This window comes from Pongo pygmaeus, chromosome 15 (genome assembly GCF_028885625.2).
Source record: "Pongo pygmaeus isolate AG05252 chromosome 15, NHGRI_mPonPyg2-v2.0_pri, whole genome shotgun sequence".
Taxonomy (NCBI): Eukaryota; Metazoa; Chordata; class Mammalia; order Primates; family Hominidae; genus Pongo; species Pongo pygmaeus.
Window position 1 is genome coordinate 63,533,579 of NC_072388.2, and position 27,866 is coordinate 63,561,444.

Below are 27,866 nucleotides of genomic sequence, written 5' to 3' on the forward strand. Positions count from 1 at the left end.
TTAGTTAAGTTAGGGGGCTTCTTTGGAAGCTGGAATTTGAAGCGGACCGGAAGGCATTCGTAAGATTCAGGTGATCAGATAGGAAAGCAAAAACAAAAAAAGGTGAAAGCCTGAGGCTGGAAGGGGTGAGTACAAGTCCTGGAAGGCCAGAAGGGGGACTTGTCACCTCCCCTGGCCGGAGGGGTCTAGGGGAGCCCCAACTAAGTTGATCTATTTCCGAGCCCCTCTTCTGCAATCTCTGCTCTCACCTTCACGGTCCGCGAGTCTGGGGCTCTACAAGCCTCCAACACACCCTCCCTCCCTAAGGAATGTGGGCCCCGCTTTCTGGGCCTGCCAGACCAGAGCGCCTACCGCTTCCTCCGCAGTCAGGAGCCGGGACGCTGCCTTCACCCCACCCTCCGGTAGGATTCAGTTTCAAAGTCACCTGAAAGCCATTTCCTTCCGCGCCTGCCCCGCCTCTCCCCTCCCAGTAGATCACCTGGAGCTTGCATTTGCCCAGAGCAGCATTTTGGGGCGGGCGCTTGTTTTGTTTTAAATGATACCTCTAGAAATCGTTTGCTGTACACCTGGATAACAAATATACCCCGTGGTTCTGATATCAGCGTCCTATTCCTCCTCCCAAGGAACTAGTGATAGCGTCTAACCAGTGGGCGTTGTTCCTCTTCCGGGGCCCCACTCTGGGCTTCCCTTCTCCAGGCTTGTTGTTCTTCAGGATCTTTATTGATGAATTATTATGGGTTTTTGGATTTATGCTCTTGCTCAAAATCCAACATGCCTGTATTGAATGTGTCTGTCCCCCATCCTCACCCCTTGCCCCCCAGTTTCCAGGTGTGTACCTTTCCATGCACACACGGTCATATACGAGACATAAAGACAAACGGTTCTCTTTGTTTTATAAAAACGGGGTCCTCTATCACCCAGGTTTCTGTGTTTTATTTTTCCTATTTAACAGTTCCTTGTGGAGTTGCCTTCACGTTATCTCCTTTATCTCTTTCCCGTCAGCTTCTCTGAGGTTTGCATTTACCACTGTAAAGCGTCACAGGGACCGAGTTATGGTGAGGAATTCAAGACATGCCTTTCTGACTTGGAAAAGCGGAGACGGCCGGCTCTGGTAGGATTAGGACCCCCAGATCCGATCCCAGCTGGTGACTCACTTGGGAAGGCCCTCAGCCCCCTTCTCAGGGCCCGGTGTTCCCTGTCCATACAAGGGGTACGTTCTGGCCGTCCATGCTGTCTCGGGAGGCGGTGATAGCAGGTCTGTGACACCAGGGTGACCCCACCACGTGCGTCTTGGTATCCTAGAGCATCTAGGCTGCCCGGGGGTGCGCGCTCATCACCCTGCGGGCGTTAATCGTTAACCGCGCCCAGGCCTCGCCGCCGCCGCAGCCTTACCCCGGCTCTGGCTCGCTGCGCCGCGAAGGTTCCCCCGGCCCCCGCAGAGCCGCCAATTGCTGGACTGCAGCCGCGGGCTGGAGTCTCCACCCACAGGAAAAATTCCTGGGCCGCCCCTCCCTCGCTCCCTCGCTCCCTCCTGCCCTCCCGCTGCAGCTCCCGCTCCGCTCGACTTCCTGCCGGGCGCTGGCAAGCCGCGCTCTGCCTGGGGTCTCCGGGGGCCGCGCTTGCAGCTGGCCGCGTCCGGGCCGGCGGAAGGGCTGGCGGTGGGCGGGAGCGGCCGGCGGCCTCGGCCCCTTCCGAGAGCGACTTTCAAACTCGCGCCCGCGTCACGGCAGCACCTGGGCAGCCCCGCACGACGTGCGCGTCCCGAGCCCGCGGGGCGGCGACCGCTCGGTGAGTGTCCCCTGATTCTCCTCTCTCCCCTCTATCTGCCTGCATTCGGCTGAGCGGCGGTGCCAGCAGTCACGCTGGGGCCCCAGTCCCTTCGCGGCCCCAGTGCCAGCCCCCTGCGGGGTGAGGACCGGGGCGACCGAGGAGGGCCTGGGACTATGTTGGCTCCTGCCCGGGCTACCCTGCCGCAGAGTGCGCGAGCGCAGGAGGGTCGTATGGGGAGACTTTTTCTGTCTTTTTTTCCCTCCACTCCGGAAACAAAAGGGGCAAATGCGCCGGGCGGCTCCAGAGAGGCTCAGTTTGAAATCCAGGAAGCCCGCGAGGCCGCGCGCGCCCGAGGGCTGGTGTTTGGCTGGAGCTGTGGCCCTGGCGGGTGGACCCTTCTGCGCGAGGACCCGAGCCTCGGCTCCTGCCAGCCCCGGAGGCGCCTGCAGCCTGTTCCGGGTTGGCGCTGCACGGTGCTCGCTGTTGGGAATCTCGGCTACCTGTCCGGGAGGGAGGAGAGTGGGGGCCAGAAGCGGGGAGCGGAAAGCCCGGCCACCGGCTGCCTCGACCTCGTCCACTCCTGAAGTCGGTTTGGTTCTTCGCACCCCTACACCCAGCCCTTTGGTTTGGAAAGCCAGTATAAAGCGTGCAAGCTTAAGTTTTTAAAGCGTTAAATAGCTACGTTGACTCTTTGGGGCGCCTTTGGAACACAAAAGGAAGAACGGAGGGGGAAATGGAATGGTTGGAGGCTGGAGAGGTGTGGCTTTTGGGGAGGGTGTTGTTAGAGGCCGCGAAAGAGTTTGATCCTCGAGGTCACTCGCTAATCTGTTAGCATATGTAGGTGCCTGTCCCCTGCTCTGGGGGCCCCAGCAGGAGACCCACACTGCGTTCACCTTACAGGGAACCCTGGGCTGGAGGTTCCCAGAGTCTCCCCAGCTGTGCCTCTGCACGCAGCCCAGTCACATGGCCCTTGCTCAAGAAATAATAAGCAGGGAGGGCAATGACAGTCCGGAGCGGGGGAGGGGCTCCCCGTTGAGCACATCGGCCACCTCGCCTTCAGCAATGTGGCTTTCCCGGCCATCCTTTGTTGGACAAGGATGGGATCCTGAGTGATTAAACCCCAACTGTTCCCCAGGAGGAAACCTAGGGAGTGAGAACCAAAAGTGTACATTTATCTCTCTGTTATTCATCTTTCCCCTGTGGTTCCGGGCTGGCCCCCTGGATGCACTGGCCTCACCTCTCCTTTTGACACCTGCTGTCCTCCACTCCCTTCCTGGAAGATGGGACAACCCATTAGCTCCCTGGGTAACTTGCCCTGGGGATGGGGCAGGAAGTTGGGGGAAGAGGTACCCGGAGGCCAAGTCCTAGCTGCTGAGGGAGTGATTTGTTGAAGAGCTGCTTTGGGGGCTTTTTTACTGCCTTTTATTAGAAGTGGCATGGCAGGGGAAGTGGAAAGAGCACTGGCCTGATAGTCCAGCACGGGTTTATGCCTGAGTTTTAGACCTGGCTCTTCTGCATAGCATGGAAGATTGATAGAGTTGAAGACTGCGAGTCACTTGGGCTGGGGGGCCCCTTGGATTAGCCTACTTCATTTACTCGTGAAGGCAGCAGAGCCCAGAGGGGTGAGGTGATTTCAGCTTGGGACCCTATTGGCCAAGTAGAAACCAGAGGTCAGATGTCCTCATTGTCTGATCTGTGTTTTCTCCAACATGATCTGGCTAATTCACTGATCTTTTCTGACTCAGTTTCCACATAAATAAAGTGGGATTACTTGCCTGCTCTTCCTCAAAGGAGCTGTGGTGAGGATCAAAGGAAGCCTCATTTGTGGAGAGTGCTCCATAAACTCCTATTAAAACTAAAGGGCTCACAGTGGCTCAGGAGGGAGTCTCCCAAGGGTTTTACAATTTGCTGGCTATGTCCCACGTGTGTGCCACAAGGAGATGTTAGATACCAGGAGCCATTGTTGGATGTTTAAAACACCCTGGTCTTAATATCTCAGCTCCAGAGTAAACATTTGCCTTACCAAATCCGCAGCTATCCCAGGGTCACTGTTTATGCTGGAAGAGGCCAAAGGCCACACGGCCTGTGGGATGACCAGGGCTGGAGGGGGAAAGCGCCTGTGTTGCAGAGGTATGCCTTGCACGTTCTCTTCTGCCAGCTCCCAGAACCTTGTGAAGGCTCTAGCTGTAAGCCGGGGGTGCTGCCACAAGCCCAGGCCGCCCTGGCCTTGGAGGGTTAAAAGTGAAGCCCTCTGGCTATTCTCTGTTGTGTTGGGGGTTGCAGGGACTCTGGGAGGGTGTTGCTTTTGCAGCTGCACTGAGGGCTGTCTTCAGCTCCTCATCTGTGCCCCCTCCCCCATCTCAGGCCGCCCCTCTGGCCCAGGCCACTGCTCTGTCCCGCCTCTCTGGCCAGCTGCAAGTCCACAGGCCTTTGTTCCGTGGCTGCAAACCCGCCCTACTCCATCCTCCCTCCCCAGCAGAAGCCCTCCAGCTGGGGCCCTGGCAGCTGGAAATCACAACTGCCAGGAGGAAGGGGCTACTAGAGCCCCCAGCAGACCTGGCAGATCCTCATTTCCTCTTGTCAGGCTCATCTGGGCCCCCCAACTCACCTCTGGCCAGATTCCCACACCATCTTTTCTCATCTCTCCTTTCTTCCGCTGAATGGACGGATCACCTTTTCCCCCCAATACTCATGCCCCATAGTTCTATTTTAAAGTACTTCATTCATTTAACAGTTAAGGAGTTAGCACCTACTGTGTATGAATGCTAGATGCAGAAGACACAGCAGTGAAGAAAATATACAATAATTATTGACCCAATGGAGCTGACTTTAGCAGAAGTGACAATAAACAAAATTGAAATAGCAAGTGTGTTAGTGATAAACAGAAATAAAAAATATGATAGGGAAGGTAGGTGTGAATTGGCATGGAAGGGGTGAGGTGACAGTTTAGATAGGGTGGCCAGGGAGGCTTCCAGGAGGAAGTACTTTTGAGGTGATGCCTGAAGGAGGTATTTTTCTTCATCTCTGCCTTTTCTTCCTTGAAGCCCAGTTCATCCCACTGTGGCATTGAGGAACAGAGTTTGGAGTTGGACACACCTTGGTTTCAAATCCCTGGCTTGACAGCTCACCAGCCCTGTGGGCTTTGATGTGGTGCTAAATTCCTTTGAGCTGTGTTTCTCACCTAATGTGGAGTTAGTCATCATACTTACCACATGCGGCATCATGGCAATGTACAGTGAGATAACATATGTTGAATGCTTAGCAAAGACTATAGAGAGGTTCGATAAATTATTTCTCCAACCAAATTCTGCAGGGGTAGCATGAGATATTTAATGTCATTGCTAAGGACTGTAGGTGCAAAGCTTTTCATTTTAGGTATTGGGCAGGAGTGGGGAATTGGAGGGGAAAATAGAAAACCTCGGCAAAAACTTTCTAGTTAGGGAGGCTTTCCTGCCCTACCCTAGATTGCAGATGGCTGAGGACGTGTGACTCCCAGGTATGTCCTATGCCCACCCCCATCCTACAGATAGGATGACAGGGGCAGCCCTGACCACCCGCCTCTTGCTCTGGAATTCCCCCTGCTTCCAGCCAGACTCAATGAATCACACCTTTTCCCTGACCTCCCCACTCTGCCTCACAGCTGGGAAGGCTGTCCAACCCTCCCCCAGCCTCCGGTAGGTAAATTATGCCTGGAGGTCGGAAGCGGAGTGGGGCGGGGACAAGGGGTAGGGAAAGTGAGGGAGGGGGCAGATGGTGGGTGGAGCTGTCCTAGGAAAGCCCAGAAAGGTGGCAGGAGGATTCTGGTTGAGGCTCTGAGATGGCTCGGAAGACTTTGAATACGGGTTCGCCATGGACCAGAATTTAAAGTAACAGAGTGACAGACACAATGAGAACTCAGGGTCGGCTGCCTAACTCCTAGCCACTTCTACCCAGCTGATCTGCTGAGTCTCCGCCCCTCTCTGCTGGAACCACGGGCCTACAAAGGGAGGGGTGTAATCTAAAGTACCGCTGTCAAAGTTTGTGGTGAGTGGCTTCCTGGAGACCCTGCCCTAGTTCAGGAAGTGAGGGATGGGCAGTGGAGGCCTAGGGAAGTGGTCATGACCAGTTCCACCCCCCTCTGCCCCACCCCCCAAGTATGTCGCTGCACACTCAGGGCAGCCAGGGAGGCCCTGTGATGAAGGAACTTCCTGGGCCTGCCAGTTGGTGCCTGGAGACGGGTAAAAGCTAGATGATCTGATATCAGAGGAAGTTGCAAAAAGGGCCCAGAACAGCCCCAAGCATGTTAGTATTGGGTGACCTGAAGTCAGGAGAAAGAAAACTGGACAACGTAGACTAAACTAATCAGCAGGGGGCCCATCTAGAGCTGCTGGTAGCCCCTCTGTCTGTCAGCTGCCTGGGGATAAAGGTTGGCCATGCTAACTGGGTTGCTGTCTGGGGACAGGAATGGTGCTGGACTCATCTTTGTGCCCAGACAGCATTGAGAATGGTACAAAGTGTGATCAACAGGGAGTGATGGGCTTCGGCTGGGGTCTCACCCTTGGAGTAATCTGGGCTTGTGGTCTCATCTGCTGCAGCTTTTGTTCCATGGGATTAGGGAGAAGGTAGTGTCAGGGTCGAGTCCAGCCCTAGGTGGGCTGTTGCCATCTGGGAATGCAAGCACTAGGGAGAAGAGGGCTTTATACAGTTCTGGCGGCTGGCCTTCGGGGAGGGAGCCCTATGTAAGCTCAAGGAATGGATTTTTAAGGACTTGCACTGTCTTTTATGCTGAGCAGACTTGGGCTGAACACAACCCAAATAGGGTTCTCATGGGCACCGTGGTAGCTGTGCATGCAGCCTTTTGTGAAACACAGTTTGAGGGTCCTAGAAGTTGATCTGATTATTGCCAGAATCGGGGCTGGGACTGGAAGGGAAAGATGCAGGAGGAATGAAGTCGATTTTACCTTGGGAACAGGGTCCCAAAAGGAGAGATGGTTTCTACAGGTGCCGGAAGCTCTTAAAAACTCACATCCTTTACTTCCTAGGCTGTGAGACTGTGTGTGTGTGTGTGTGTGTGTGTGTGTGTGTGTGTGTGTGTGTGTGTAGTATTTATTAGAAAGGAACTAGTATTCTCATATAGCTTCTATTCCTTCAGTTCATTGCTACATCCCCAGTGCCTGTTGTACAGTAGGATTCCAATAAGTATTTGTCTAATAAGTAAGTAAAACCCTACTGTATGACGAGACCTTAGGAATTAAGGAAATGCTCACACTCTTTATGAATGTTCTGTTCCTAACAAAGAATGTCCATAAGATTCTAAGAAGTTAACCTGTAGTCAGCTGTTCTGACAGTGGGGCAGGAAGCCCTGTGTTCCTGCAGCATGTAAGAAAGAGACCTACAGTCATTGGGACCTGTCTTCCAAAGCTTGCTACACATTTTGCTCCCATGCAAGTTGGCCCCAAAGTGGACAGCAGGGTGTATTTATAGCGTTGGATATAGTTCTTCCCATAATATGTTCCATAATATCCAATAACAGCTCTCCTACCCTAAACTTTTATTTGGAACTCAGCCACCCAGCATCCTTGCTTATTTGCATGTAGCCAAGAAGGTCAAGGACTCAAGGTCCTACATTTTTCTTCATACCAGCCTTCTCAGACCCTGTTTAACTTCTACATATAAGCTGTGTCATGCTGTGTTCAAGCTGGGAAGAAGCAGCAAATGAAAGAGGATAAAGGCCGGGCACAGTGACTCACGCCTGTAATCTCAACACTTTGAGAGGCTGAGGCTGGTGGATCACCTGAGGTCGGGAATTTGAGACCAGCCTGGCCAGCATGGTGAAACCCCATCTCTATTAAAAATAAGAAAAATTAGCTGGGCATGGTGGCGGGCACCCGTAATCCCAGCTACTCGGGAGGCTGAGGCAGGAGAATCACTTGAACTTGGGATGTGGAGGTTGCAGTGAGCCGAGATTGCGCCATTGCACTCCAGCCTGGGCGACAAGAGCAGAACTCCGTCTCAAAAAAAATTAAAAAAATAAAACGAAAGAGGATAAAGAAACCAGCATAGAGGGGGAAAAATGACTACAGTGCGGAGTTGGCAGTGACAGCACACTGAGATAAAAACTCCAGGAAAAGCAAGTGCTAGCAGAAGTGCCGGGGATCTTTTTTTTTGGAGGGAGGGGGTGTGGAGGGTATGATTGGCACACCTTGGGTGTCTGGGGATCATCAGTTTGATAATTTATGCTTTGCTGGTAATTGTGACCCAGAGTCATCAAGAAAATGTTAAATTATGTTCCCTTGACTCTGTTTAGGAAGGCAGAGAAGTGTGTAACAGATTTTTAAAAGATTCCCTGTCAGGTTGGCTAAAATTTTAAGTGTTGATACTTAGGTAATAATATCACTAATCCTTTCAACAAGACCAAGTAGGTGGTTTACCCCCTTCACCCACCCCAGATGAGGAAACCAAGTCCCCACAAGTTGGGTAACTTGCTCAGGATCGCTCAGCTAATACTTGGCAGGGATGGGGTTTGAACTTTTGGAGCCCACTCTTGGCCCTACCCCACACTGTTTTGAAACTCTGCATGCTCTTGCAAATGCTGCTTTTTTGGACACCCTCTCTCCACAGGGGTTCCAGCTGGCTAAGGTTTGACTGTATTACAGTAGAGCCTGGATGAGTCCAATCTTAATTTGGCTCCACCCAAGCAGATTGCCAGTTACCCCAAAGGGTGTTTGTCTCAGTTGAAACAAGAATGCCTTTTTTTTTTTTTTTGAGACGGAGTCTCACTCTGTCGCCCAGGCTGGAGTGCAATGGCATGATCTCTGCTCACTGCAATCTCCGCCTTCCGGGTTCAAGTGATTCTTCTGCCTCAGCCTCCCGAGTAGCTGGGACTAGAGGTGCGCGCCACCACGTCCAGCTAATTTTTGTATTTTTAGTAGAGACGGGGTTTCACCATATTGGCCAGGCTGGTCTCGAACTCCTGACCTCGTGATCCGCCCACCTCGGCCTCCCAAAGTACTGGGATTACAGGCATGAGCCACCACGCCTGGCCCAAGAGTGCTTTTAATACATTTACATTGTAAGCACCTACCTGGGTGTCACACAGCACTTTCTGAAGCCAGAAAATTACAGGGAGGAGTTGCAATTTCAAACATCCCAGGGCTCTTTCCATCTGGAGCTTTGTTCCTTTGTTTGGGTCTGAATACTGGCAAACGATGCTGTGCTGTGCAGCCTTGGTGCCTGTTGTTCCAACTGGTCTCCAGGGTGGCTGGGGTCCGTCCCTGCATAGGAGCTCTTACCCCAACCCCATGTTCCCACCATCTAGATCGGGCAAGTGTTGATTTTCTTTTCCTTTTTGTCGAGACAGGGTCTCACTGTGTCACCCAGGCTGGAGTGGCACGATCCAGTGACACGATCATGTGTCACTGATCATGATCACAGTGGCACGATCATGCATCACTGCAGCCTTGACCTCCCATGCTCAAGCAATCCTCCCACCTCAGCCTCCTGAGTAGCTGGGATCATAGGCACTGCCACCACGCTCAGCTAATTTTTTTTTTTTTTTTTTGGTAGAGATAGGAGCTCACTGTGTTGCCCAGCCTGGTCTTGAACTCCTGGGCTCAAGAGATCCTCCCGCCTCAGCCTTCCAAATTGTTGAGATTCCAGGCATGAGCCACCACACCCAACCTTCTTCTAAATTTAACTTCTGCTTCCCACACGTACTTTTTAAATTCATCTGGAATGTATTTTTTTTTTATGTGACACTGGTTCATATACAACCCCATGAGGAGCTTAAAAAACATACTGATGCCTGAGTCTTACCCCAGATTGGACCAATAAAATAAAAATATCTTGGGGGTAGGGCCCAGGCATGGTTATGAAATGCCCCAGGTGACTTTTATGTATAGCCATGGTTGAAAACCACTTAACCTTGTAAGATGGAACTGATTTTATTTTTTCCAGAGGAATAGCCAGTTTTTCCGGCACTGGTTATTTAATAGTCTATACTATTTCCTACTGACTGGTTTCTTTTATGATATTCATTATTTATTTATATATTTGTTTTTTAATTTATAGCTTTGTTGAGATATATTTCACGTATTTTAAAATTCACCCATGTGAGGTGTATAGTTCATTGGTTTTTAGTATATTCACTGTTGTACAATCATCACCACTATGTAAGTTTAAAACATTTTTAGAAGTTCAATGTGCTATCCATTGTGCCACAGAGCCATACTAAGTTTAAAACATTTTTATCACCCCCAAAAGAAACCCTGTGCCCATTAGCAGTAATTTCTCATTTTCCCCTTCCCCCAGTCCTAGGCAACCACTAATATGCTTTCTGGCTCCAAACTTGTCTATTCTGGACATTTCATATAAATGGAATCATACAATATGTAATCTTTTGTGACTGTCTTTTTTCATTTAGCCTGATGTTTTCAAGGTTCACCCATTTGTAGCATGTATCAGTACTTCATTCTTTTTTCCTGCTGAATAATATTCCTTTGCATGGGTGTGATACATTTTGTTTATCTGTTCATCACCTGATGTTCTGTTGAGTTGTTTCCACTCTTTGGCTATTATGAATACTGCTGATATGAACACTGATGTACAAGTTTTGTGTGGACATACGTTTTCGGTTCTCTAAGGTGTATATGTAGCATTAGAATTGCTGGGTCATAAGGTAACTCTATGTTTAACTTTTTTTTAGGAACTGCTAAGTTGTTTTCCAAATAGGCTTAACTATTTTACATTCCTACCAGCAATGTACAACAGTTCTGATTTCTCCAGATCCTTACCAACTCTTGTTATTGTCCATCATTTTGATTTTAGCCATCCTAGTGGGTATGAAGCAGTATTAATTATGGTTCCATGGGCATTTCCCAAAGTCAGTGATGTTGAATACCTTTGCATGTGTTTATTGGGCATGTGTATAGCGTCTTTGGAGAAATATCTTCAGATCCCTTGCCCATTTTTAAATTGAATTGTCTTTTTATTATTGAGTTGTAAGAGTTCTTTTTTTTTTTTTTTTTTTTTTTTTTTAAGATGGAGTCTCACTCTGTTGCCCAGGCTGGAGTGCAGTGGCGTGATCTCAGCTCACTGCAAGCTCCGCCTCCCTGGTTCACACCATTCTCCTGCCTCAGCCTCCCGAGTAGCTGGGACTACAGGCACCCACCACCACATCTGGCTAATTTTTGTATTTTTAGTACAGACAGGGTTTCACCTTGTTAGCCAGGATGGTCTCGATCTCCTGACCTCGTGATCCGCCTGCCTCAGCCTCCCAAAGTGCTGGGATTATAGGTGTGAGCCACCACGCCCGGCCAAGAGTTCTTTATATATTCTGGATATAAGTTCATTGTCAAGTATACGATTTACAGATGTTTTTTTCCCATCCTGTGATTTGTCTTTTCACTTTCTTGGTAGTGTGCTGTGAAACACAAATTTTAAAATTTTGATGAGGAAGTACAATTTATTTTTTCTTTAGTTGCTAGTGCTTTTGGTGTTGTACCTAGGAAACCATTGCTCACTCAGGTTCATAAAGATTTACTCCTATCTTTTCTTCTAAGACTTTGATAGTTTTAGCTCTTACATTTAGGTCTATGACCCATTTTGACTTTTTTGTATATGGTTTGAAATAGGTGTCCAGATTCATTCTTTTGCATGTGAAGATCTAGCACCTTTTGTTGAAAAGACTATTCTTTCTCTATTGAATTGTCTTGGCACCCTTGTTGAAAATCAATTGCCAGTAAATATGTTGTTTTATTTCTGTAATCTCAATTCTCTTTCATTGATCTATATGTCTGCCCTTAACGCCAGTACCATATAGTCTTGATAAGTATAGCTTTGTAGTAAGTTTTGAAATCAGGATGTGTGAACCCCCCAACTTGGTTCTTTTTCAAGGTTGTTTTGGGTATTCTGGGTCCCTTGCTTTTCCATACGAATTTTGGGATCAGCTTGTCAATATCTGCAAAAAAAAAAAAAATCAACTATATTTTGATAGAGATTGTATTGCATCTTTAGATTGATTTGTTGAGTATTGCCGTCTTAACAATGTTAAATGTTCCACTCCATGAACAAGGAATGTCTTTTAGGTCTTCTTTAATTTCTTTCAACAGTGTTTTGTGGTTTTCAGCATACGAGTGTTACACTTCTTTCGTTAAATATATTCCTAAGTATTTTATTCTTTTTGCTGCTATTATAAATGGGAGTCTTTTCTTACTTCCATTTTATGATTGCTCGTTGCTAGTGTACAGGAATAAAATAGATTTTTGTGTGTTGATCTTGTATTCTGGTACATTGCTGAACAATTTTATTGGTTCTAATAGTTTTATAGTAGATTACTTAGGGTTTTCCATATACAAGTTCATGTTATCTATGAATAGAGATTGTTTTATTTCTTCCTTTTCAACCCAGATCTCTTCTATTTCTTTTTCTTGTCTAATTGCCCTGGCTGGAACTCCAATATCGAATATAGTGGCAAGACTGGATATCCTTGTCTTCTTACTAATCTTAGTGAAAAAGCATTGTCTTTCTCCGTTAAGTGTGATGTACCTGTGGGTTTTTCATGGATGCTCTGTGTAAGGTTGGGGATATTCTCTTCTCTTCCTAGATTGTTGAGCGTTTTTATCATAGAAGAGTGTTGGATTTTGTCAAATTTTTTTTCTGGGTGTATTGAAGTGATCAGGTGATTTTTACGCTATATCCTATTATCAACTTGAATTATTTTAATTAATTTTTAGATGTTAACCTAATCTTGCATCTCTGGGATAAATCCCACTTGGTCATAATGTATCTTCCTTTTTATGGTTGCTAGATTCAATTTGTTAGTATTTTGTTGAGGATTTTTGTGTCTGTATTCAGAAGGAATGTGGGATTGTAGGTTTCTTTTTTCTGATATCTTGTCTGGTCCTGATAGCAGGATAATACTGGCCTCATAGAATGAGTTGGGAAGTATTTCCTGCTGTTTTTTTGTGGGGTGAGAGTTTGTGAAGAGTTGATATGAATTATTCTTTAAATGTTTGGTAGACTTCACCAGGGAAGCCGTCTAGTCCTGGGCTTTTCTTTATTGGAAGTTTTAAAGTTACTAATTTAATCTCTTGTTTAGACTTTTTCTTTCTAAATCTGTCAGTGGTTTGTGCCCTTCTAGAAATTTGTCTGTTTCAACAAAGTTATCCAATTCATTGGCATATAGTTCATGACATTTCCTTATCATCCTTTAAGATATTTTTTGTCTTTGGTGTTCTGCATGTATACTATATACAGTATGTCTGAATGTGGGCTTATTTGAAGTTTAGCTTGGTGTGTGCCTTCAATCTGAGGACTAAAGTCTATCCTTAGTTCTAGAAAGTTCATATACATTATCTCTTTGAAATTTGCACCTTCCCCCATTTCCTTTTTTTTCTCTGTGGACCTCTAAGTCTATTAATGTTTATATTTCCTATCTTATTTGTTCAAATTAAATTCAGGATGATTTCTTCAGTTTATCTTTCACTTAACTAATTCTCTCTTTAGCTGTGTTTAATTTTCTATTTAACTATTGGGTTTTAAATTTCAATATTGAATATTTTATTTTCATGTATTGCTTTTTCTAATTGGCCTGTTCCTTACCCCCTTATACTATCATCTTTTTTTATTAAGATTTTTATCTCTTTTATATTTCCAATCATTTAAACTATTCATCTTTAAATATCTTTTGTAGACCTATTCTTTAATTTCTAGTTCTTTGAGTGCCAGTTTGTTCCATTTTCTGACTTCCTTATGATGGTTTGTTTCCTTGTGTGGTTTGAAATTTCTGTATCAGTTTCCTCTTCAGTGGTTACAGAGGATGGGATACTTCAAAGCAAGGTTTTGGAAGCATGCACTTATTGGTGATGATGAGGTCTAGGGCATATGAGACATGTGAGTGGATGGCTATGGTGGGGTAGAGGAAAAGACTGTTGGAAGGCTTATCCCCCAAAGCTTCGCATGTCTGGCTGCTTCTTACAATACAGGTCTCTCTGCTCTAGAGTCACCTCTTTAATGCCTTCCCAGGCCTCCTTAGCTAGTGGAAATTCCCATCTCTCAGTCATACTCTGTTTTTCCTCCTCTATCTTTTTCATAGCACTTACACTTTCCAAAAATGTGTTAGTTATTTGTCTACCTTTTGTGGCTGTCTTGCTTACTGGAATGTAAGTTCCATGAGAACGAGGATTTGTCTTATTCACTGCTGTGTCCCTAGCACGTGGCACATGGTTTATACTGTCAATATATGTGAGTGAATTTGAGTAGTCTTCTTTTCACACAGGAAGTCATCTCAGCCATGATTCTGAAGCTTTCTTCTGGGCTGGGTATGACCAGGCAGCAGAGAGGAGGTGAACAGCTTGGCCTTCCCTTCCCAAACTTAATGTCTGTGCTCCCACTGGGGATGCCTTTTTCTCCCAGCGCAACGGCCCCCAAAATACCATCCATCCTGTGTGCTTCCACCTTCTGGCATGTTTTTACACAGTGGCCAAAATGGAAAGTAGGGATTTGAGTGCCAGAGGACCTGGGGGAAAAAAGAGCACAAAACGCTGGAAGACCTGGTTCTTACCTCTAGGAGGTTGTTACTGAGTTGAGGCAACAGAACACTCAGAGAATACAGCTTGGGATACTTGCTACTCACTGAGACCCCATGCAGGTTGGTACCCCCACTGCAAGAGTGTGTGGGTGGAGAAGGAAGGCCTGTGTCTTGGGGTTGTCTACTGCTGGTTACATACTGTTTTTGGAGGCATCTACAGGTGAGTTATGAATTCCCAGGTGACTCTATTTGGCTCCTTTCTGAGGTTGCCCCATACTCTAGGAACTTGTGAGCAAAAAGTGTTACTTGTAAAAAAGCAAAAAGTGCATGAGAGCATTCCTATGAGGTAGGGTGAGAGATGGCCTTCTTGTCTTCATCTCTCGGGCCATGTGGGAGGTTGTGGAGAGAATGGTGAAAGGCACAGGGAGTGTGGATTCCAGCAAACCCTGGCTCCCCTACTTCCCTGACTGTATGGCCCTGGGTACCAGAGTGTTGTGAGGAGATTATATAGAGAATGTGTTTTGCCTTATGTCTGGTATACTTGAATAAATGCTAGCTGAGGTTATTTCAGCCAGGCATTTGGAGAGCCACTTGTGCCTCAGTTTCCTGACCTGTAAAATAGGGATGGCCACCTGCCTTTCCTCTCTGCCCCCACTATTGTGAGGGCAGAAGGGTTAATTATCCTTCAGCCTCGAGGGCCTGGGGTGGGGGAGGTGCTGCATAAACAGAGCATTGTTGTGCTGGTGAATGATCTGGCTTTGTTCTGAAGTCTTCAGTATTTGATTCCTGCAGTTAGTATCCCCTGTGCTTAATTGCTGGAGGTTTGTGCAGGTCCTCAGCCCTGTGGCGCTAACCTCCCAGGGCTGTGGCCTGGGTCCCTACCCAGCGGGGACCTGCAGAATTGTGTCGGGAAGTTGCATTTCCTGGGCTAGGGCCCCCCAGCAATCAGGAATGAGAGAAATGCAGAAAGTATGACCCACACGCGGAACTGGTTCTGAATAGAACATTTATTGACGAAGTTTTGCAGGAGGCGGCGGGCGCTTTAATTCCCGAGGCTGTTGGTGGCAGCTCGCTGCTCACCCCAAGCCTGTTAACTGCTGGGCTGCCGGTGCTGGGGACAATGCGGCTGCCCGGCCCCTCGCCACCCTTGTGGTGCCCGGATGGGAGCTCTCCTGAGGAAAGCGGTAGGTACCCGGCTGGGGCCAGGCCAGGGGATGGGAATGGGGTGGGATGGGGACTCTTTCAACTCCGGGCCTCTAAGCCTTGCCGGACTTCCCCCAGGAAACCCAGCCAATCACACGCTTTGGGGTAAAAGGCAGGTTTTTCCCTTGTGGGTTAGACACTGAGGACCATAAAGGGAGCAGACATAGGTGAGCGGCTCTTCTTAGTGGACTCTCATGTGGCTGGGTGACAGCAAGACAGCCCTTTCGGAGGCAGCTGTAAATGGTTCTGCTGGGGGCTTCATGGGGACCTTAAGTCTTGAACATTTGGAGTTGGGTGGTTAGAGAAGGTCATGTAGAGACACACACACACACAGCAGAGTTAATCACACACACACACACACACACACACACAGAGCAGAGTTAATCTCCCACTTCTTTCCTGATGTTTCCTTTTCCCAGAATCCACAGAGGGTGGTTGTTTTGGATCAAACCAAGCGTCAGCTGGTAGAGCAGTTGAAAGGAGGTTATTCCCCTGCCCTGTCTCCCTGGTGGGCAGCGGACCCCGACCCTGGCACCCACCACTTCATAGTTCAGAGCAGCAGGAGTGTGGAGGTCGGGGCAGATCGACCGCAAATCAAGGCCTCACTTTTCAAGGAGTAGACGCTGCTTCCTGGGCCGTGTCTCTACACGTGTGCACCCCAGAATTGGGATTGGGTAATACTGCCCCACTGGTCTGAATTGTGGTCCATGTATGCTCCCAGCTGAGGCAGGAAGTGCCCCTCCTCTACCCAGGAACTGGTTGGATGAGTTTCTTAGGCGTCTCTGGTGAGGCCCCTTAGTAGGGGAAGCAGGGAACACGGAGGATGGGGGAAGGAGCTATGGGTAGAGAGGGGCCCCCTGGGCCCCGTAGGATAGGGGAAGTGTGTGTGGCCCTGCTGGCTGAAGGGCTGGCCACCTTTGGGAATTTACACGTGTGTGTGTGTGTCCATAAGGTCTGCTTTGGAAAATCCACTTTCCTAACTTCTCTGAGTCAGGCACCAAGCTCAAGGTCAGAGCCCAGGGCAAAGAAGTGGGGTGTGTTGGAGCTCTTTTCTTGCTATATCACCTTCGAAGAAGAGGTGAGGCCTGAGGGAGGGGGAAGGCCGGGGTTGTCTACATAACTTTCTGGGTTTGGACGCTCATGCTTGGAATTGGGAAGGGAGTTGTGTTTTAGGGAATTGCCCTGGCAGCCTTGCCTCCAAGCCACCATTCTGATGGGCTTGGGAAGGGAAAGTGAGAACTGGGGGAAGGAAAAAACCCTTGGGTAGTAAGATGCACACAAACTCCTCCCCCAGCCCAGTTGAGAGCTGCTGGCCTGAAATCCCACTGAGAGATTTCTTCCATTTAAGAACTGGCATTTCAGTTTTCTAGAGTAGGTGTTCTCTTCCTGCTCCTAGAGGCAGTTAATTTAAATGTAGTTTCATCTCTTGACATTCATATTGGGTCTCATTTCTTCCCCCTTTGCAAGGGTTGGAATGGGTCTCATTCTTCTTTCTAGCTAATGTTCCCTTGATCTCTTGCTCCTCCTTGAAGCTGTCTCTGAACAGCCAGCACCTTCCTGGGCGTCTGCATTCTTCTTGAACACTCCCTGGCTCTAGGGACACCTACAGCCACAGCCCATATCATGGTTTGGACCTTTTTAGGGTGCATTCTGACACCTCGTCTCATGGAACCCCATTTCCACGTGTCTCGGTGGTTGTTCTTCCGGACCTGGCTTGGATCTGTCCTTTCCCACAAAGCCACGTGGATTCTTTCCATCTGTCCTTGGCCTGCCTTGCAGCCTGGCCTCTTGTTGCCAGATGCCCGGGGCGTGGGGGTGGTCTGGGTCCTCTCAGGACTCAGCTGCTCTCTTGGCAGCAATTGCACTCAGATCTCTTCACCTGGCAAAAGCTTACTCATCATTTATGACTCAGCTAAGATGTCACCTTCTCCTAGAAAGCTTCCTGGTCTCCCAAGTAGCACGAGCTACTCCTTCTGTTAGCACAGTTTATTTATTCATGCTTTTGTACTAGGACTCAAGGCATTGTTTTGTGAATACTCTGTTTATATGGCCATTTTTCCTTCTGAAGTTCAAGTTCTTCAAAGACAGGGACAATGTCTTTTTCATGTCATATCCCCAGGCCCTGGCATTCATGTTCAGGAGTGTTGAATGAATTCCCAAACTGGAGGCAGTTTTGAACTCCCATACTGCTCATGCCTGGATTCTCTCCCTCCTTTTCTTACAGATGCCTTGTCTTGTTTTGCCTTATAGCATATAAGCTCTGAAGAGTGGGGTCTGTGTGTGACTTGTCCTAACTGCAGGGCTGCCATGATGTCTTTGCGCACAGTAGGTGCTTGGTAAACAGCTTAGATTGGAAGATTACTAGGGTTATCTTCAAATCAGAGAGAGATTGAGGCACAAAGAGCCCGCTGACTTGCTCCTGATCATACAGTGGCTAGGCAGAGCCAGGGTAGTTTGGAGGAGTGCTGGCTGTAGTCCCTGGGCTCTTTCATACACATTCTTCTGCTTTTCCTTTTTTTGATATTCCTCGTGACTTAGGAATGGGTCTGCACTAGAGCCTTTCCCAGTACCTTGCTGTTTTGTCTTATGCCCTGGCCCTCCCAGATGTCTACCCTGCAGATGGGTTTAAAACCCAGGGACCAGTGTCAAGGATAGTTTTTGTTAATCACTTATTTGTGCTTTTGCTCTGTCAAGTTGCCTTAACTTCTGCTCTTGCTCAGGCCTGCGGTGCCCCCTGGCCCTGTTTCTCTCCAGCTCCCGGTAGTACGTGCCGTCTCTCCGTGTGGATCCCAGAGGAATGCGCCTCTGGGATCTGCTATAGCTGCGGGATTCGGACTCTCTTAATACTTCATTTCTTGGCTTGACCTCCTGTTGGGTATGGGTGTCAGACTGCTTTTCCTTTCCAGCTGAACTGCTGTGTGTCTGCCCTTAGAAGATCATGGTCTATATGGATGTTGACGTCATAGAAGATGGATAAACACATGGGTGGTGGGGGAAGGTTAGGTCATGCTGGTTCACTAAGTTTAACTTGTATCATTATTATTAATTTGAGATGTGGGTCAAACATGGTAGGTACAAGGCAGAAAAATCTCATTGTCTTGATGCTTGCAGAACAAATAAGTGATTTATCCATTATCATCATCACCACCACCACCATTCTCGGTGGGCTTACTGTGTGTCAGATGTACGGGTTACTTACTTGTATCATCTCAACCCTGGAGACAACCCAGTCAGGTTGGCAGTATTACTGTGCCTATTTTCCTCATGAGGAACTTGATGCTTGGTGAGGTGAAGTGACTTGCCCAAGGCCACATACAGCCAGGAAAAGTGGAGGACCTGGAGGTCAAATGGGGTCTGCCTGACTCCACAGCCTGTGGATGAGTTTACTGCATTTGACCTCTGTGGGCTCCACTGCATCTGTGCATATTCTCTTTTCTGCTGAGGAAGCAGAGGGACCCAATGGGGGCCCCTCCACACCCACTTGGTTCCCACTGAGATTCTCCAGTACCTTTGAACCTGAGGCAGTAGTAAAATGCAGCTTCCTCCTACCCGCCCACCCCCCTCCAGCCTAGAGGCCTCAAAACAAGCAGCCCCTGAAATGGGGATGAGGCCCGAAAGATGGTGAATTTGCAGGGCTGGGTTCTTGAACTTTGCTGGTAAGTAGCAGCGGTCCTGTGAACCTTTTTGACCTCAAGTTGAGAGAGGTGGGCCCTCTGGGAACTTTGGATCTGTCTGTGATTTCCAGAGGGTAATTTCTAGTAACACCTTTTAGGGCTTTCTTTGGCTGTTCCGTTTTTGGGGCACATTGCATAGTGACAAATTGTGCTGGCAGCCAAGTTACCTCTACACTGGCTGTGAACAAGAGCAATTTATAATAAACAATACTTGCCCCCATTTGGCTTTAGCATATGTTTACATGAAACTTCCTGGCAGACTGCTTTTCGTGGGACATTTACAGGGAGACCAGATCATCACAGCCCCTTTTCTAGACTTGGCCACTTTCCTCTTCCTCCCAGTCTCTTGTGGTTGGTCACCTAGTATGTAGCCCAGCGGGGCAGCTATGCCGTGCTCTAGCTCCCTGTCTGGGGCCAAGTAGGATGGGACTAGCGGGGTGAATGAGCAGTCACCAATTCTGGCACTTCTTGGTTGATCGGAAGCTTGCTGGCAGTGACTAATGTGGAGACTCATTAGGCTAGGAGGAACTGGCTTTGGTCTTGACCTCACCCACTGTTTACCTTTCTCTTGACTGTGTGTGGTGAGCTCATCCAGGCACCATCTCAGAGTCCTTCCAGCAGGCATTTATTGAACACCTAATGTGCCTTGCTCTCTGGGGCTGAAGGGAAGGTATGGGAAAGAAGGCCCAGCCCACTGGGTTTTACTGTATTGTCCAGAAGAGATGCATGTACATATCAAGCCCCAAGACCAATGCTTTAAGTGATAGGGTGTTTCGAGTTCAGAGGAGTATATTACTTCCCTATTGCCACTGTAACAAATTCTGCAATCTTAGTGGCTTAAATGAACACACATTTGTTGTCTTAAAGTTCTGGAGATAAGAAGTCAGACTGGGTTTGCATGGCTGGGTTCCTTCTGCAGGATCCAGGGCAGAATTTGTTTCCTTGCCCTTCCTAGCTTCCCAGGCTGCCTGTATCCTTGGCTTGTGGCCCCTTCCTCCATCTTCAAAGCCAGCAGTGTAGCATCTTCCAGTTCCCTTATCTCTGTCCCTCTGCTTTTATTGTCAAACTTCTGTCTGACCCTGACTCCTGCCGGATTCCTCTTATGAGGACCCTTATGATCACATCAGGCCCACCTGGCTAATCCAGGATAATCTCCCATCTTAAGATCCTTGATTTGATCACATCTGCCTTCTATGTCCCTTTTGCCATATAAGGTGACATTTATAGGTTGAGGGTGAGGCTGTAGATATCCTTGGGCGGGGGCGTTATTCAGCTTACACTAGTGTGTATGTTGGGAAATGGTTGAGGAGGCCTTTCTGAAGGAGGTGATTGCTAAATGTGTATAGGCAGAGGGTCTGGGGACACATTCCAGGTTTGAGAGACAACATGGGCACATGTTGGGTAGGTGGGGACAGCAGGGTGTGGATGAACAGCCCTCCCTCTGAGCTAGGTGCCTGGCTTTCCTTTCCTTCCAAGGCCAGGCCGAGGGAAGTTTCTGGACTTCAGTTGCAGGCCCAGGCTTTCTCCTGGAGTCCACGTGGGAGGGCTCCCCAGGCAACACACAATCCTTTTCCTTCCTGGCAGCTGTGGTCCTGCTGCAGGGACCCAGCCAGACTACATGGGCCCTGCTGCTCTTAGGTGGTGGGAAAATGCATTCCCGAGGGAAAATGAATTTGAGCCAGCTGGGCTGGGTTTGGGTGGCCCAGAAACCTTGGTCACACTGTTGGCACAGCCTCTGCAGGCAGTCACGTTGCTCACATGCACACAAAGTCACTCCCTGGGGAGCCTTCTCTCAGGCTCAGGGCTCAGTGCTCAGGGCTGTTGAATCTCCAGGAGGGATGGGAGGGGTCAGAGTGAGGAAACTGCTGGGAAAGGGGGCAAGGGTCCCCTAGGAGGGGGTCCTCCCCTCCTCCAGGAGAGCCCCTAGGGTGCAGGGAGCAGTGGGAACACACAGGCAAGAGCTGGGCCTCTGGGGACAGTTTGGGAGCCGGGTGGCCCAGAGTGGTGCCGAGTTGCGGGTAAGAGCACAGCCGAGGGATTTCACCATCTTAGTTGAGATCTTAGTTGAGAGAGATCTCTCTCTGGAAGTTCACATTGCTCCCACACTGTTTTTTCTGGAAAAGTTATAGCTTTTCTCTATTGCTTCCTTCTGGCACCGTTTTTGAAGAGATTCCGAAAGTGCTGTCTTGGGGATTGTTTGGGGGAAGGACAAAAGCCGCTGGGCCACCCTGGCTTTGAGAGCCCTTGGAATGTTTAGCAGATGATGTAGTTGAGGGATGAAGGCCACACAGGAGGGCTGCGCCATTGCCGTCCCTGAGTGAGGACTTTCTTTCTTCCTTTCTTTTTTTGTTTTTGAGATGGAGTTTTGCTCTCATTGCCTAGGCTGGAGTGCAGTGGTGCGATCTCAGCTCACTGCAACCTCCTGGGTTCGAGCAATTCTCCTGCCTCAGCCTTGCGAGTAGCTGGGATTACAGGTGCATGCCACCACACCCGGCTAATTTTTGTATTTTTAGTAGAGATGGGGTTTCCTCATATTGGTCAGGCTGCTCTCAAACTCCTGACCAAAGGTGATCCGCCCACCTCAGCCTTCCAAAGTGCTGGGATTACAGGCGTGAGCCACTGCGCCTGGCCACGAGGACTTTCCCTGTGTGCAGGTGCCATGTGGATTCCTCCCTGACTGGGGCCTTTGGAGCAGCTGCCCCTGGGGTTCCTCCTTGCTCGTTTTCTGCCTGGCTCCAAAGCAGCTGTGGTACGGTGTGGCTTCTGATTCTTGAGTGTGGGGTGAAGGGCAGTGGATGAAATGATGACATCAGCCTCTGAACCAGAATGTTTTCTGGGGAGTCTCTGGTGTGCCCACGAGAGGGTTCACCCCCAAGTGTCCTCTTCCCCTCTCCTGCCTTGTCCTCAGCTCACTGGCCTGGGAGGGAGAGCCAATGGGAGTGGGCTGACTCCTGAGCATCCCCCAAGACCAGAGACACAGAGTTCCAGAAGGTTCCCCGTAACCCTGTGGGATGGGGGAGGAGCAGGGTCCCATTGCCTCAGTGACAGGAGACCTGAGGACAGAACACTGAGGCTGTTGTGGGTTATGAGGGTGTGCCTTTTTTCTTTTCTGTTGGATCAGAATGGGGCATGGTGCTGAGGCATAGTGGGGAGGGGAAGGATGTGGCCCCAGTCTGTTGTGCTGGGAATCCAGGGGCCTGCTGCAGCCTGCCTGTCTCTGCACCTGCAATATTCAGGGAAGCTCCTCCAGAGGGCAGGTGTGGGTGGAGGAAGGGTATGGTTTAGGCTTAAATTTAAAGAAAAAGAAAAGAAACCTCCCTCTCTCCCCCTCTTCTGCCCCTGGATCCTTAAAGGTGTATGTCTGAGCTGCTTCTTAGGCCCATCAAAAAGAAAGCCTGGCTGGATGTGGTAGCTCAAACCTGTTAATCCCAGCACTTTAGGAGGCTGAGGCAGGAGGATCGCTTGAGGTCGAGGCTGCAATGAGCTGTGATTGCGCCACTGCACTCCAGCCTGGGTGACAGAGGGAGACCCTGTCTCAAAAAAAGAGAAAAGTCTTGGGGACCTGATCAAAGAAGTTTTCACAAGTATAGGACTTGAGAAAGAGAGTTTTCTTTTTTCTTTTTTTTTGAGACGTAGTCTCGTGCTGTCACCCAGGCTGGAGTACAGTGGCGCGATCTCAGCTTACTGAAACATCTGCCTTCCAGGTTCAAGCGATTCTTCTGCCTCAGCCCCCCGAGTAGCTGGGATTACAGGCACCTGCCACTATGCCCGGCTAATTTTTGTATTTTTAGTAGAGACGGGGTTTCACCATGTTGGCCTGGCCAGTCTCGAACTCCTGACCTCAAGTGATCTTCCCGCCTCTGCCTCCCACAGTGCTGGGATTACAGGCGTGAGCCATCATGCCTCGCTGAGAAAGTGAGTTTTCTAGAAGACTGATTCACTGATTGATGACTGAGTAGATTGATTCATGTTGCAAGATGGAAGAGGTCATGGCTGGGGCATACTTAAGAGAACTGGAGACCCGTATGTGGTAGGATGGGGTAGGCGTGGGTACCTGGTTTGAGGGTTTGGTTGCTGCCTGTCTCATCACCTCCTTCTCTGGCCTCCTACTTCCCTAGCAGACAGGGTCTTCCAAGATGTGTTTGAAGACCTGAGTTCTCATCCTGGCTTGGGGGGAATCTTACAGTATGGAGTGGTGCTCTTCAGGTAGGAAGGAAAGGCTGGCCCCGCCCGGGGAGCACCAGGGGAGGCACTTTAACTGTCTCTGTGGGAGTCTGAGCTACACACACATAATGGTTCCAATCCGGTGTCTTAGGGCCAGAATGCACTCCAGCTGAGTGCGATGCACTCAGAATGCACTCTGATTGAGAGTGATGCCTCTTATCCGTCACCATCAAACGGTGCCTCCTGACAGTCTGCACTAGTGTCCTGCTTTGTACTCAGTGCCTCGTTTGTTCTTCAGCCCTCCCTTTCTTGGGCTCTTGGCTCTTTTCCAGCAAGTCCTCCTGCCCAGGAGAGAGAACCTTTTGTGATCGTGGGTCTCCTGGTCACTACCGGGCTTCTCTCGTCATCCAAGAAGTTTATAGTCCAATCCTGGTGACCTCATACTTTCTCCCTTTTCCTTTCTGCTTACCCATGACCTGTGATCCTTTGACCAGGAATCTGTATTTTACGATATTGTACCAGCTGGAGAGTGAATGGCCAAAGGTCACATAGTAGCAGGTCCAAAAACTGCCCTAAGGAATCTTGACTCAGTCCTTCCGAGTGTCATGCCATAAGCCCCCATCCTTCAGGTCTTCATATGTCCCCTGCAGCTTATGCTGAAGCAAAGCCATGGCAGCCAGGGCTGTGACCAATCCTTTGCTTGTGGCCCTGTCTGGTGTGTAGTCCATGAGGGAGGCAGTGGGCAGGAGAGCATGAACTCTGGAGCCTCAGTGCCTGAGTTCAAGTCCAGGCTCTACCACTTACTACTTCTGTGGCCTCAGTACGTGCATGTATAAAATGAGGGTAGTAATAGAACCCACCTTCTGGAGTTGTTGCACTTCAATATGTACAGAGCGCTCAGAGCATTTTAGCAGTTGGCTGTTATGCTTTGTTTTAGCCTTAGGAGATATGAGCTTAGTTTGCAGACAGGTAGCCTATGATCAATCAGAGAGAAAACTTCTCTAAGTAGAAAAGACATATTAGTTTCTGGGTTTGAAGTGTGCTTATGTTGCTATCCTCTTGCAGTGGGATCCCTAAATCTCCCTAATTGTGTTTGTGTTGGGGTAGGGGTGGGGCTGTGAGTAATCTTTTGCTTTAAGGCTGTGAACTGGCTGGCTGTGAAATCCATTTGGGAGTGGGGCCGTTTCCATTTAGCTTCCCCAGAGAAGCTGACTGACCCCAGATGTGATCTGGGAAAGGTCTTAGGCTGTAAATTCCTGCCCCTTTGTTCCCTGCTGGGATGGTGGTGGTGGCTGGGTGGGGTGCCTGACTGCAGTGCGCTTTGAAGGACATCAGAGTGCCACAGGGCTGGGGGTTAAGGGCTGGGGCGGAGCTTGGGTTTTTATCTGTCAGTGCTGGAATGACAGTGTTGCCCTGCCTGCTGGTTCTGTAAAAGGCATAGCTGATTAATTGTAAAGGCCCTTTTGAGGAGGGAGGAAAAAGCAGCAGCCCTACAATTCCCAGGGGGCTCTCCTCTGAGCAGCTCAAAGAGCTTTACCAAAATGATCCTGCTAATTAGCCCTCTGGGCATTGCATTGCGCTGCGGAGGGGAGCACTGGGCTGCCACTGGGTCCCCATCTGCAAATTGAGAGGCTCATACAGAGCTCCTTGGAGGTAACCCCCTCCAGTGAGACACAGTGACAAAGTGCTGTGCTCCAGAGCATCCCGGCCAGGTTAGCGGCAGGTGTTAAGTAGGTCTTGAGGCGCTTGATCTGTACCTCAGTAAAAGCATCAATTTGTTCACCATTGTTGTTCATTTGTTAAATTGGCCCTTAAGACCCCTGCTTTTTAGTAACTAATGGTGTAGGGCAGAGGGTCTCAAACTAGTCACACTGTCTCAGGCCAGTGCTACAGTAGGAGAAACCTGGGAGGTAGTAAGAGAACACAGAGTTCCCCAGGTTTAGGGGATATTTGAAGGTTTCTGGAGGGGGCGATGTCTAATCGGAGACCTAAAGATTGGATGTAAATTACATAGGTTGGAGGATGGTACCGTATGGGGTGGATGGGGACGAGATAACGCCGAGGCAGAGAGAACATTTGCAAAAGCCGGAGACCCAGGGGTGTTGGCTTCCAGGTTGAGGCATAGGCACAGAAAACCAGGGGCCAGTGCCAAGGGTTCCCAGAGTAATGGCAGCTTCTAGATTCTTCTCCTTGTTGCTCAAGCCTCTGCCCTTTGGTCATGTCTGGGGTCTAGTCACTTCTGAGCCCTAGAGCTAGGGGTAGAAGACTCAGGTCAGTAGGGGTGAGAGGGATGCCCAGGAACTTACTGTTTTCTTGTGAAATAGCAATGAAATGTGTACTCTGGAAAGTGGCATTGGTGAGCTCTATGGGGTGGGCATGGGTGTTGCATGGGTGTCCCTGTCCTTCCCAAAGGCTACAGCCTGAAGTAGTCTGGCTACTCCACCCTTCTGTCCCCCGGCTGCTCCAGGTGGGCCTGCCTGTGAGCCACACCATCTGCGTCGGGAATAAAGTCCACCTGAGGCTCTGTTTGCCTCACCTGGGTGCAGTTTACTGCTTTCTCTGCCGCCCCCGCCCAGCTGTGCCAAGGGGAACTTACAGAGACTCACTGATGGCTTAGCCCTGGGGAATTTCCTGGGGCCTGGGATGAGTCAGTGGCAGCCTGTACCAGGTGCTGGGGTGGGGCTGCGGAGTCGGGGGATAATGCTGGCTCAGCCAGTCAGTATCCAGAAAGTTTTAGGTTCATGATGAAGCCGCCGGTGCCCCTGAGGTTTTGCAATCTTAGGGAGAATATTATTACCCCTGGTATGTGTCTTGTCTTAACATTGTAAGAACCAGATCTTTGCCCATCCCTGTACAGTGACCCCAGCACAGGCCACAGACAGGGGGGCACTTGGGAAGTTCTTCTTGACAACTGCCATTATTATCACCATATTGATGGTGTATGGAGCACGTACCCTATGCCAGGCATCATGCTCAGAGCTTTACGAACAGCAGGTGGCTTCATCCGGGAGGACACAGCCATGGGGTAGGCTATATCCATCCTCATTTTACAGGTGAGGAGCTGAGGCTCTAAGGGACTAAGTACTGTGCCCCAGCAGTGGGCTGGGCTGTGAATTCCTTAGAGGGTACCTGGACCACTGTACTGGCAGTGGACTTGGGCACCCTCATCAGTGCTCATAGAGTCTGAGAGCAGGGCCCTTCTTGGGATTCAGTTTTGTTTTGTTAATTGTGTTAAATGTAAATACACATAACATAAAATTTACCGTCTTCACCATTTTAAGTGTATAGTTAAGTGACAGTAGGTACATTCATATCATTGTGCAACTGTCATCACTGTCTATCCACAGAACCTTTTCATCTTCTAAAACTGAACTCTGGACCCACTAAACAATACCTTCCCACCCCACCTGCCGCCACCCCTGGCAACCATCCTTTTGTTCTGTTTCTGTGGGCATTCAGAGGTTGACCCTTCATCTGTCTATCTTGTTGCAGAATCTCCCTGGGGTGCCCTCCCCAGGCAGCAATGCCAGGATGCCTGTGTCCACCTCCCTCCACCAGGATGGCAGCCAGGAGCGGCCGGTGAGCCTGACCTCTACCACCTCCTCGTCGGGCTCCTCCCGTGACAGTCGCAGTGCCATGGAGGAGTCCAGTGGCTCCGAGGCTCCCGCTGAGAATGGGGCAGGCTCCCCGAGAAGCCGGCATCTCCCCAACAGCAACAACAACTCCAGCAGCTGGTTGACCGTGAAGGGGCCCCTCTCCCCGTTCAACAGCCGGGCAGCGGCAGGGCCCGCGCACCACAAGCTCAGCTACCTGGGCCGAGTGGTGCGGGAGATCGTGGAGACAGAGCGCATGTACGTGCAGGACCTGCGCAGCATCGTGGAGGTGTGTGCCGGGGGCCTTGTGGCACAGTGTTCTAGCAGAAGCCTGTTTCACCCTGGGAGGGAAGCTCTCAAAAGACCCGCTTCCCATAAAGTAGTTGGAGGACTGGGGTCTCCCACCCTCGCTGCCTACACTGTGAAAGCTGTTGACCCCTCAGGCTTCCCTAGGACCTTGGGCCAGATCAGTAGCTTGGGCCGACAAGAGTGAGCATCGTTGATAGGGTGGATCCCCAGCCTGTCTGGGAAGATGGCTGTAGGGAGCTTGTGCCACAGAAACCGAAGGGAGTGAAGACATGGGCTCTGGGCCTGGCCCCATGCATCCCCTGCCCTGTTGTTTCCTGGCTGTGTGGAGCCTCGGGTTCCTCCTCTGTAAGAGGAAGTGACACCTACCTTGCAGGGCCACTGTAGGTGAAGGGCACGGAAGGGCAGCTGTGTGTGGCTGCCACTGAGGAAGCCCTCTGCCCCACTGGCTCGGGGCGTGGATTAGTTTCCTAGGGCTGCCTTAACAAATGACCACACACTGAGTGGCTTAAAACAGCAAATGTATTCTCACTCAGTTCAGGAGGCCAGAAGTCCAAATATCAAGGTGTTGGCTGGGTTGGCTCCCTCCAGAGCCTCTGAGGGAGTAGGTGTTCTATGCCTGTCATCCAGCTTCCGGGGTCCTGGCAG

At 49.6% G+C, this 27,866-nt stretch overlaps 1 protein-coding gene across 6 annotated transcripts in view; it reads left to right on the forward strand.

Annotated features, from left to right (window-relative positions):
* The first annotated feature begins 1,442 nt into the window (after positions 1-1,442).
* The window catches only part of PLEKHG3 (pleckstrin homology and RhoGEF domain containing G3), a 42,074-nt gene continuing 15,650 nt past the window's right edge, over positions 1,443-27,866 (forward strand). Inside the window, exons 1-2 of one of the 6 annotated variants that reach the window (XM_054449864.2) lie at positions 1,443-1,788; positions 26,812-27,201. In XM_054449864.2, the coding sequence (XP_054305839.2) occupies positions 26,851-27,201 (351 nt within the window). In that variant the 5' untranslated portion in view covers positions 1,443-1,788; positions 26,812-26,850. The remainder of the gene's footprint in view (positions 1,789-26,811; positions 27,202-27,866) is intronic. The other 5 variants (XM_054449863.2, XM_063651678.1, XM_054449865.2 and 2 more) reach the window with 5 other exon arrangements.